The 12671-nt window shown below is 41.9% G+C and overlaps 1 protein-coding gene across 8 annotated transcripts in view; it reads left to right on the forward strand.

Annotated features, from left to right (window-relative positions):
* Positions 1-12671, forward strand: part of SDCCAG8 (SHH signaling and ciliogenesis regulator SDCCAG8) — a 152454-nt gene that overhangs the window by 47187 nt on the left and 92596 nt on the right. For all 8 annotated transcript variants that reach the window (XM_045008476.1, XM_045008481.1, XM_045008474.1 and 5 more), the window contains exon 12: positions 3337-3453. In XM_045008476.1, the coding sequence (XP_044864411.1) occupies positions 3337-3453 (117 nt within the window). The remainder of the gene's footprint in view (positions 1-3336; positions 3454-12671) is intronic.

Here is a 12671-nt window from a genome sequence, read left to right on the forward strand (position 1 = left end):
GAGTGACGTCTGTTGAAATAGACACTTGAGATGTGTGCCTGCCCTCTAAACCCAAGGCCAGAGAGGGCTTCTGAACAGCTAGCTCAGGGGTTGGCAAACTATGGCCCGCAGGCTGGATCCGGCTACTCAGGGCTCTGGATCCAGCCCGCAGGATTGCCCCCCGTGGCGCCGCGGGCCCTGCGCTGCTTTCAGAAGCAGCCAGCACCATGTCCCTGCGGCCCTCGGATGCGGGGGCAGAGGGCTCCATGTGTTGCCCTTGCCTCCAGGCACTGCCACCCGCAGCTCCCATTGACCAGGAACGGGAAACCGCAGCCAATGGGAGCTTTGGGGGAGGTACCTGGAGGCGCGTCAAGGGCAGCGCACGCGGAGCCCTCTGCCCTCCCACTCCCAAGGGGCCACAGCACTTCCTGGAACGGCGCGGTGTGGGGCCAGGGCAGGCATGCAGGGAGCCTGCCCTGGCCCCAGTGCGCGTTGCTGCCGCCCCAGAGCCATTTTAGGTAAGCAGCGCCGGGCAGGAGCCCGAACCCTGCCTGCACTCTGCCCCCAGCTCCCGGCCCTAAGCCCCCTGCCTGCACCTCACACCCCTCCTGCACCCCAACTCCCTGCCCTGAGCCCCCTCGTATACCCCCGCACCTCTTCTGCACCCCAGCCCTCTGCCCTGAGCTCCCTGCTGCACCCTGCACCCCTGCTGCACCCCAACCCCTTCCCTGAACCCCCTGCTGCACCCTTCTTCTGCCCCAGTCCCTTGCCCTGAGCCCCTTCCTGCATACCGCACCCTCTCCCACACTCCCTCCTTCACCCCAACTCCCTGCCCCGGCCCTGCATACAATTTCTCCACCCAGATGTGGCCCTTGGCCCAAAAAGTTTGCCCACCTCTGAGCTAGCTGCAGTTTCTTGGAGCAATTTGCTCTGTTGGCCACTAAGGGGCACTGTAGCATGAGCTTCTGGTCAGCTTTTCCTCACTTCCCATTCCTCTAGCTGCCCCCACTGATTCCTCAGCTCTGTGTGCTGCATATTGAGAGGTGGAATGGGAGGCAGTTTTTGTCTTCCTCTTCAGCTGGGAAGTGGAGAAAGAAGCCTGTCTCAGTCTCCCTTCTGATGAAGAAGAGGAGGCAGAAAGGCAGAGTTGGTAACTCTTGGCATTGTATTGAATTTCAGTATTTTTTTTATTTCTCATCTCCCATTGTCTGGCATTCAATTCTTGAGCATCTCCCCCAACCTCCTTTTATTTAAAAGACCATTTCCTATTACTTTAAATGGGACTGAATTCTCAGGCTGTCCTTGATGAAGATTCCCTACATATTTTGAATGAGGACGTGAGGCTGTTTTTTGTAAAGAGGACCATCATGTCTCATTGTTTGCAGGAGGACTGAAGCCAGTTGGCCCTCAGAAGTTAGATTTTCCTGTATGCAATTTTTTTTTCTGTCTTTTTGGAAAAAAAACATTGGGAAGAGACAGGAATAGGATGGGTAGGGGCATTTGGATGGCAGAGGGAGACTGAAAGAGGAGAGACTGGGGAAATGAAGAGGAAATATAGACAGCAAATTAAGAAGAGGAGGCTGTACATGAGGGAGGGAGTATAGAGAAAAATGTGAGTGGATGTTACACAGTGCCTCCATTGCTACCCAGTGAACTGCACGGTGACTGGTCAGTTCATATAGTTTCACACTCACAAACACACACCAGGTTATCTTTCACCCAAGTGTGTATTTGTTCTTTTCTTACATAGTAACACAGTGTACTGCGAGTTTACAGACAGGAGAGGCTTCCCTGCAGACCTCACGCCTCAACCTAGGCTTACCCTGTGAGCCACCTACTGAGCCTCCTTTTGAGCTTCTTGCTTCTAGTTCCTGGTCCTTCCACTTATATTCTCCCAATTACCTCATTAGCCCAGTGATTACCACTCAGGTACTCACAATCCCCCACCAAAAAGTATATAATTGACTCCAGCTGAAGCTGCAGTAATGTCAGTGATCAGGCTACTGCTGGTAGTGCCCTTTCACAGTGGATTACAGAGGGAATGAGGAGGAGAAAGGTAGATTGAGAGGGAAAGAATGGCAACTCCCACCCCTGAAGTGTTAGGAGAGCCTAAGTAGAATCCCCTGTAAGGAGCCAGGGGATAACATTTTTGTGTGGTGCATTTAAGGTTGAATTGTTAACCTGAAATGGTTACACACAAATTGGGGGTCATTGTCTTAGGGCTTGGCTACACTTACAAATTTGCAGCGCTGCAGCAGGGTGTGAAAACACACCCTCTGCAGCGCTGCAAATTGCGGCGCTACAAAGCGCCAGTGTAGTCAAAGCCCCAGCGCTGTCCGTTATTCCCCACAGGGAGGTGGAGTACGGACAGCGCTGGGAGAGTTTTCTCCCAGCGCTGACGCTTTGACTACACTTAGCGCTTCAAAGCGCTGCCGCGGCAGCGCTTTGAAATGCAAGTGTAGCCAAAGCCTAAGATGGGGAAGGAGAGGCAGAGATCCTGTCCAAAACCTCTGCTTTTGACATCAAACAAGGCCCACTAAACCCTTGGATTCTGAATGTGGAAGAAGACAGACCTGCTCCCAAAACATAGAGAGGGGAAGAGCAAACACTTCCCCTGGCCCTGGCCCTGTAAGCTTGGATAGATTGAGGTAGGAGACAACACAGAGAATATCATCAAATGTTTTGGTCTGGAAGAGGTCAAGATCCAGAATGGAATATAAGTTACCTTTCTGAAAATGAATTCTCTCTGTCTCTCCACACAAAATAAGTCCTTTGGGTGCTTTTTTGGCTTTTTCAGTGTCCGTGTATACATTTGAATAAGTTGTTGCTGTTCAGGAATTTATGTTCAACCTCTTAATGAGAATATAGTGTTTCAGTACAACTTTGTACTGTAATTATTTTCAATCTCAAGATTTTCATTCCTACCTGGAGAAAAAAATTGCAAAACAGGAAATTGTGCTCTGGAAATGTAACACATCCTTTAATTTTAGCATTTGAAAGTGTGATCCTAGAATATCTTTGGATTTAAAAAGAGAATGGAAGAAAATTTAATAACCAGCAACCATAGTTTAAATGTATTTAGTAGCATATATATTGACAGCATAAGTATTTTACAAAATCTTGATCCTAATATAATTGAATCGAGCAGGCACTGCATATTTCAAAGTTAATGACAATACAAGGATTCCAGATCCACCTTTTTATATAAAAACATTTACCACACGTAGTCTTAAAATATCTGTAAATAAAAATGTGCTGGATTCAAATGATCTCTAGGGGGCACCAAAAGATCTAATTACAAATATTAAACTGTGGGTTCCACAATCTACAGATCATGTTGTCTGTGTAATCTAACAGGTGTGTGGAGAAATGCGTTTTCAGTTGAATCAAACCAAAATGAAGAAGGATGAGGCAGAAAAGGAGCACAGAGAGTACAGAACAAAAACTATAAGGGAGCTTGAGATTAAGGACCAGGTAAGAGATGATACTGCCATAACTTTGCAGTTATTAGAAACATAAGTAGGGTTATTTCTGAAGTTGGAATGATTCATTTTTCTGATACTGGTCATTTATTACTGTTATGTGGATTCTAAACTAATGGCAAAAAGCCAGCTATTACTATTAAAGAAATGCCTCTTGCCTGCCTTATCCTTGTTTTCAGCCCTAAAAAGGTGCAGTATTACCTAATACTCCTCATATTCTTCATATACAGTGTATGAACACATATGATAGGCTCAATATGTATGAAATCTATGTACTATATACATACGGTTATACATCTCACTCATAAACACACACAATGGGTATGCTTACAAAGCAAGACAAAACATAAACAAGGATAAAGTTTGGAGTATATAAGGCATAGTGTATCATTTCTTTACCAATTTCTCTGAAGATTCAATTCAATTGATTTTTGTGATTCATAGAAAAGTTTCAAAGAAACAGATTTATGCAAATATGCCACTAGGAATTAATTGTTGGTAATTTAAAGGTGAGTTTGTATTACTTACAAAACCAGTGTATGCCTTGCAAGTAGACTGAGAAGACGTCCCTTATTAGCAAATATTAAATTAGGGTGTACTGCAGCTTACTTCACTAATAGTTCAAACAGATGTTATGTTGCATTTTTTTTAAATCTCCCTCTTTTCAATGTGACTCACCAGCTTAAATTTCCAGTGTTCAAACTTCCAATTCTTGTTTCATGAGATATGACGTATACATGACTAGAGATTGGCAGTATGTTCTGAATACACAGAAAAGTGTTTACGTATGTTATATTTCAATGATTTTAAATACTACTTACAGCTGTTTATCCAGCATTTTAAAAACTTTTTTTTCCCTTTTCAGCAAGTGAACAAATCAGTTCATCTGAAAGGAATATATGCAGGAAAAATGTAGTGTTATGAATTAAAAAAGATATTTTATTTAGTAGTGCTACAAAACCTTAATGAGTAGCCACAGAAAATTTCTAACCATTAACTTTTTAAAAAAATGTATCTTAAAACAATACAATACAATACAATACATAATGGGTCTTTTGATTATAAGTTAATTTAGTATGGTTTCAATTTTGAGTTAAGTTATATATTTACTAGTTAAAATAATTCTTTTAAAAAACTAATTTACTATATCAGATTATACAGCACAGCAATACAAGGGCCTTGTAAGTTTTTTCACTAGATCCTTATGGTTTAAGAACACTTGGAAAAACAAAAATACAGGCTCATCTTCTGTCTTGACAGATATCTCAAATAAGAGAGTTGGCATAGTCTCGGCGTTCTAATGAACTAGGAAGTGTGCAATAGAGTATTCAAAGAAGTATCTTGCATTGAAAGTCTTGTTCTGCAGCCTTCCCCAAGTTTAATTTTTTTGATGAACTAGACAATGTAACAAAATATTTAAGTTTACATTTAGGATTACTTGTGCTCTACCATTATGGGAATAATGAAATGTTAAAAATGGTAATTAGCACTCTCATACATTTTAAAAGGAGGGGTTACTCCCTGAAGCATAACATACCATGTTTAGGTTTTAAACATTTTTAAAGGAAGTGATTGTTGGATTCTAGAAAAACAACTGTATGTGTTGAAATAATCATTGTTCTTGGTATTTACTAGTCATTTTCTAGGTTAGGCTTTTAATAACAGTAGTAATCAGCAAAGCTCTATATGCTGAATAATATTAGAAACTACATAAAGCAATCTATGATAGTGAGATAAGTGTAGCTATTTTGCTTTGATAAAAATATAAGAGGTCATTAAACTTCTTATTGTAAATAAGCTGTTCTTATTTTACATTTAGTTTCATGTTTAGAAAAGAAAAATGTAATGTCTCATCTTATGGATGGCAAAGCAGCAATTGTTCTTTGGTTTCTCAGCCATGACCTGACCTTCTGGCTAAGAGACAGAGTTGATAAATTCCTTGGCCACCATCTGTTCATAATAAATATATATTTAATTTTTAAACATGGACAGTGGGTCACTTAGCTGATATACTAGTAAAACCTTTAGTATCTTATTTTACTTTAGTATATGTTTTCTTTGAAATTGAGAAGAAAGTTGTAATTTCCAATAAGTTTCCCTTATTGAAAATTGGTTTAACATTCCATCTACTCAAAATATAATTTCTTGATTATGTTGTGGGTAAATTAAGTTTATGAAATAGAGTTTTTAAATAATTGGCTTAATGTACCCAGGTATGGTGGGAAAGACATAGTTTCTATATGTACAAATAGGAACATATGGCTATTAAATAAATATATTCTCTTCTGACCAAAGTCCACACTTGTAATGGCTGTTGAAGAGAAATTAAAATGAATTTAAGAAGAGAAAACGCGATTGAGTTTCTGTTTTTCTTTCTTTTTTCTATCTCTTCCACCCTCTGCTGGGATTTAGTTCCTGTTCTAGGTGAACTTTGTATGTATTACATTCATGTGAAGTGTTAACATTGTAAAATATACAACCAAGACACATTTTGTTTTGTATACTAACCTGATGCACCACCTTATCTGATGAATAATCCATAGTATGAACATTATGATCCTATGATATTTTAGGATTCTGAAAAAAACAGAATTTTATGGCAAGTATACCTGAGGGCATGTACACACACACATTGTACTCTCTTAATTTTACCAGTATAGTTAAAGTCCAATCGCCCTGCCTAATTTGTATTTATACTGGTATAATGGTGCTTTATACCGTATAGCTTATTCCTTTAAGGGACCTTTATACCAGTATAACTGGGTCCACACTGGGGGGTGTACCAGTATCACTATATTGGTAAAAAAAAATGACACCTCCTCCCCAAACTGAAATGCAACATTATACTGGTATGAAGACCATATGTAGACGAGGCCTTAATGTATGGCAGAAGATTTTTGCATATTTAATGCAATATAGATTTCACTTTTTAGTACTTTCCATGGAATTTGAGGCATTATACAATGCCTTTAATAATAAAATAATTGGTACACAGCTAATGCAGTATAATGAGAAAAGTACTTTTGACACACTGTGAATTCAGCGTTTCCTCAAATCAGCATCTCTTGGTCAGTGGCAATTTATAAAATTAAAACCATTATTATGGCCTAAAACTCACTTTCTTTTATTTTGTGTTTCAAGCTCAGGAATCATAGAATCTAGAGTTGAAAAAAAACTACCATATTGGGTCATTTAGTCCATCTCTCTGCCAATTTGAGATTGTTCTCTGTTGCGCAGAGTTTTCACTAGTACGTCTACACTACTGGGAACAGCTACCTCATTCTTATCTTGTTATAAAACAAGGAACATGTTAAATCTTATTTGAGGAATCTATACAAAATGTTTGTTTCTCATTTTTACTTACTGTTTTTATTTGATTTTTCCAACAAATAAAAAGTTAAAAACAAAGCCAAATCCTTAGTGAGACTGATAAACTATGGGAAAGCAATCTTTTAAGATTGGCCTTAAAATTAGACCTAGCATTGTCCTGAGAGAAATGAAGAACTGAGTTCCAGATCTGAGGCAGAATGAAAGCTTCAGAACTCAAAGGTCTTAAACGAAGGAATAGGAGGCTCGTGGGTCTAGGATTCAGAGGCCAAAACTGTATATAAAGGAATTTGGAGGTCATTGACCTGCATGGGCTAGACCAGAGGTGGGCAAACTATGGCCCGCGGGCCACATCTGGCCCACAGGACCATTCTCCCCGGCCCCTGAGCTCCTGGCCCAGGAGGCTAGCCCCCAGCCCTTCTCCTGCTGTTTCCCCTCCCCTGCAGCCTCAGCTCAGTGCACCACCAGCGCAATGCTCTGGGTGGTGGGGTGGCGAGCTCCTGGGGCAGGTGTTCTGTGCTGCACGGTGTGTGGCTGGCTCCAGCCGGGTGGCGTGGCTGCCTGTCATGGTGCAGCCACGCCGCCAGCCACTGGTGCTCCAGGCAGCATGGTAAGGGGGCAGGGAGCAGGGGAGTTTAGGGGGTGGTCAGGGGCCGGGGGTGTGGATAGGGGTTGGGGTGGTCAGAGGGTGGGGAACAGGGGGGGTTGAATGGGGGCAGGGGTTCCAGGGGTGGTCAGGGAGCGGGAGGGTGGATGGGGCAGGGGTTCCGGGGGGGCAGACAGGAATGAGAGGAGTGGTTGGATGGGGCAGCTGGGGGCATTCAGGGGTGGGGGTTCCAGGGGCAGTCGGGACAGGGAGAAGGAGTGGTTGGATGGTGCGTAGATCCTGGGGTGGGGGCAGTCAGGAAGGAGAGGGGAGGTTGGATGGGGCAGTTATGGGCAGGGGGGTCTTGGGGGTAGTCAGGGGACAGGGAGCAGGAGGGGTGGATGGGGCAGAGGTCCATCAGGCGCGAGAAGCTGGGGGGGTCGGATAGAGGGCGGGGGCTGGGCCACACCTGCCTGTTAGGGGAGGCACAGGCCAAAAACTTTGCCCGCCCGTGGGCTAGACCCAGTTGAAAGATGTACATGTTTCAGCATTTTTGTAAATAATAAAAGGCACCTATGTTATATAGTGGTTATTCAACAATAATCTAGGATGAGGAATGGAATTGTGTATGAAATATAATATGAAAGCGTTTTGCATAAGTTATTCATAGAATGTTTTACCTGGTAGGCTGTAAAGCAATCACTTAATGTAATCTAGTTTAGAAAGTACGGATGCAAGGTTTACTAACTCTGCATAGGCTAGTGTTTAGATGTGTTCGTGAAATGTTAAAAAGAGGATCTGATTTAAGGGCTAATATAACTTTCCAATAACAGACCAAGATCAAGGACTGATTAATTTAAATTAATTTTTATGAAGCAGTATTACCAACTTCAAGTGATCCAAAAATCATGAGCTAGGCCCCTAAAAATCACTAGATATTAAAATAATATATTTTGTGTTTATTTACCTTCTGTTTTTTGAGCCTGTAGGAGTCATGTTCTCAAGCTTTTCTCTGCATCCCTGAGGGCTAGAAACTTCTTTACCCCCAAATAAAAGCTGAGATTCTCATGTAACCAGTAGACTTCACAAGATGAGGCTTTACAAAAATCACCAGATGGGGTGAGAACCTCAATCAAATGGGAAGAGTTGACAACATTGATGAAGTTAGGCTAGTACTATATATTGTGTATGTATGTATTTAAAAGCCAGTATAGCTATTGTGATTTTAGTCAGAGATGTAATGATTTCATTAGCTGGGTAGACGAGAGTGTGCTTTAGCCACAGAAAAGAGAACATAGGGAAGTCTTTTTGCTCCAAAATAAGCTAAGGCAAATGTACAATTACAATTGTACAAAATGTGCAGTTTTGATTGTCTTACTTTGTCCTGAATGGCCAAAGTACTGAGGCATCTAGGAGACCAGGATGTGATAATTTGTATAACTATTTTCTGATTTCTTGTGTTATTTTATATAGTTCAAGGCTCCCACAATATTTTTTAAAGCAATATATTATTCTATACAAAAATCCCCCTGCATGTTTACTTTAACGAGAATCTGTTAAATGACACGCTCCACCCCACACTCCTTGAGGAATGGTTTTAAATTTACAGGGCCCAGTTCTCAAATATGGCTTGGGCTCAGGAATTATGAAGCCCAGTAGCTCCTGATCAAGAAATTTATAAGAATCATTAGTGATAATCTCTCCCCCACCTCCTCTGGGGAAAAATAAATCCATGACAAAAGTTATGTTAATTTATAATATAAGATTGCATAGTAAAATGTGAAAGTTAGGGTTGAACAGAACCTAAGGTGAACTACCTTTGAGGATTGTAGTCAAGTCTTTGTGTTCACATCACCAACGAAGGGAAATGCTTGACTGGTGAACAAAGGGCACAACTCTGTTTAACACCAATCACTAAAATCAGACTTGGCACAAATAGTAATCTCTTACCAAGTCTTTCCTGAAGGTATTCAATAGTCCTCTGTCCACTGACAGGAAGTCCCAAGCATATGGCTTTGACTACTGCAGTCCAGCACCATTATACATTAAGCCCCCTACAGTACATAAATGTCATTTTGCTGTTTAGAGGATCATGGTTTTTACCCTAATCACCTGTGGCTTTTGCTCTTTCTGCAGCCTTTCCAAAGCTAGTGTAGTTTGGTAAATATTATTTAACCTACTGAATTTTCAAGGACTACTTGCAGAATCTGTTACAATTAATATATCTGTTCTAATATGCAAGACACACATACCACAAGTGAGTGAAATCATGTGGGTGTTTTTATGCAAGAAAACTTACACAGACACAAGAGTAATACCTGGAACCTGATCATCATTAAAACAAAACTTTAAATTGCTTATCCCAGTGGGACCATATAGATAGAAAAGCTGCTTGCTTAAATAGTCTGGCAAAAATGTCCTCACACCTCTTCTTAGATGATTTGCTTAAAATTGTCCAATAAAGATAGAATGTGCTCACCACAAATTAATGTGATGGGTCTTTGTCCAGGCAGCAGGAAAAAGAGGATGGGGCTCCTTTAAGGACTTCAACTGCATTTGGGTCATGAGGGAGGGGAAATGGGGCGGACTTACCTGAATGGAACCAAGAGGGGAACAGGCAGTGGCCAAACCAGGTGGGGGCACTGACCTACTATGCTGAGGTAGAAAGGTTCTGGGCTGGGCCAATTCTTTACAAACTGACTTTTGGCTTATTTGGTTGTAATGGATTGGCTTTATTATCTATAGATAGTGCAACCCTCTACCACCATCTACCTGGCCAGATGCATTCCATCTTCATGGGCCTGCACAACTGTAACGTGCTAGCACAACCTCAGCCTGCTGTTGCTGGGTCCTGTGAGAGCCAAGCTAGACCTTACAGCTCTCTGGATCCTCTACTATGTTGTCGAGTTGGATCCTGCTTTGAGGCCTGTAACTGACCTGGTAAGGTTTGCTCCTGATATAATGATTCTTTCAAAACTGGTGAGGAAAATCACTTCCAGGCTGGGACCCTGCAATTAAATATGAACATAACCTTTAATCATAATGTTGTTGTCACTTCTACGGTCTTATAATATCACACGTGAAAAATTAATTAGAGTTCATGAGCATTAGAAACGTTACAAAATGGCTTTTGCTATGAAAGAGGCCCATAGTTTGTGTTTTTACTTTTATCTGATAGCAATATGGGGTGAAATAAAAATGGTTAAACAGACCAGAAAAAATGATGGTTGCATTAGTCTTCCCATTAATATTGTGGGATCAGCTCTGTGCTGCTGTGTCTGTCATAGCCGCCCTCACTGCTTGCCTGTAACTATCTGCTGCTGCTGTGTGGGAGGGAGGACAGACTTCCATTTCCATCCAGCTCTATACTGGTGCAGGCTGTGGAGAGAGGTAATCCCACTTCACTCCTGTCAACTGCTTCTTCTTGAAAATAAGAGAAGTACTGCTTAGTCTCCTCTCTCATTTCTTGATAATGAGATGAGAGTAACCCTCCTCCTCTCTTCCTCCTCCTCCTTCAAAACAAAAAATGCAACCATAACCCCCATACCCTTAAAATATCTTGCTCCAGGGTGAGTTTTATTAAACCCATTTTTTGCTTACCTTTACTGGTGGTTGCTGAGCTAGTCTCTGGTACCCCAGTGCTTGCTTTAAAAATGTCTCCATAGGAATTTACCTACATACTGGCACTGAAAGTGCTGCTTCAAAAGAAGCTATTGCAGTTAAGACAGGTTGGCAAACCAAGTAACAGTATTTTCAGAAAAGTAATATAGTCAAAATCCCAACAATTTTACATGTTCTGGCCGTTCCCCCTTGTTCAACTATCTAGGTATTCATCCTACGGTCATCTCCGTAGTATCAGAATACCAGATCGGTCTTGGGGTTGCCCAGGGAAAGGAAACAACGGCCCTTGCTAGTTGTCTGTTGACCAGTATTATCAACCCCAACAGTTTGAAAATCATGAATCAAAAACATGTACGCACGCACTTCATGCGCTCACACTAAAATCTTGTCAAAAGTTTGTCTCTTGGTTTTTTGAACTCCCACTACCCACCCCCTGTGTGTATGACAGTTAGAAGTTGAAAATTCTACCTTAACTGCATAGGAAATGTGCCCCAAGGAAGCAGGACCCTGCTCCCTGACACCCCCCATTCCTCACTCTTCACTGAAAGGTTTCTCTTCTCTCCCCTTCCTCCCTACCCCAAGTAGGTCCCCTACAGCACCAGCATTCTCTCCAGCAGGCTCTTGTGATGCCCCACTGCACTTCCCTCCGCAGCAGCCTGCAGGCGAAAGAGCATCACCTGAGCTCCTATCTCCATTCACGCTCTATCACTGCGCTGTGGTAGTGGAAGAGGGGATGGTGAGGTCACAGCTGCTGATTTTGGGAAGGGGGCATCTCTGCTGTGCTGCACCTGTTTCAATGCTTTGGCCTTGTGAGCACACAGGAAGCCATTGCTAAGATTGCCTGCAGCACAAATAGCTCAGTGGCCTCTGAGCTGCATGTGTTTTATCACACAGTTGAAAGAGCCTCCAAAATGGCAATAGTCACAATGATATGAGCGTTGACAACACAGGATTACAGCCTGCACTGTTTCAGTCAGTTGCATCATTTGTCCCTTGGTATCTTCAGATGGCCTATCGATTTGTGTGCTGGTCAGAAGACTTAAATCCTTAAATGGGGCTGAATACAAAGCAGGGGCCTATTTTGCTATTATGCTTCGCTTTCCTTAACTGCCTTTTCCAACCACTCCTGAACTGGCATTGACTTCCACCCCAAAGTTTGGTTTTGTGTTTTGGTCTAGCAACATTGTGTACCTGTCTGCTCTTATTTTCATTACCTAGTCACATGAAACCTTTTTTTTTTCCTTTTTGTAATACGTACATTTTAGCAGATCTTATGAGACACATACATTTTTTAACCAAGTTTTTACTACTTGTTTGTACATCCTCACAATTTATCACATTTTCATAGCATTTAAAGAAGGTTTAAATTTTGAAGCCAAATGTAGGCTTTGGATGTTCTTGATTCCCATCCTGTTTTGAATAGGAGGCAGGGTAAATTTACACAGCAAAAGCAAAAACAAACCAAGTGCACTGTTGGGGACTGTTCAAGATTACCCTGGTGATGACTCTGACTCTCTTTACAAAGGTGGATGGTTCTTCTGATGCAATCTGCTGTGTCAGATGGTCCTATCTGGGAGGCCGGAGGTTTAGAAACTGCTCAGAACACAGGGCTGCCTGATTGATATTAGAATTAATACAGGGAGTTGCTCATAGTTGGAAGAAATGGCTACAGTTGA

This window comes from Mauremys mutica, chromosome 3 (genome assembly GCF_020497125.1).
Source record: "Mauremys mutica isolate MM-2020 ecotype Southern chromosome 3, ASM2049712v1, whole genome shotgun sequence".
NCBI classification, from domain to species: Eukaryota; Metazoa; Chordata; order Testudines; family Geoemydidae; genus Mauremys; species Mauremys mutica.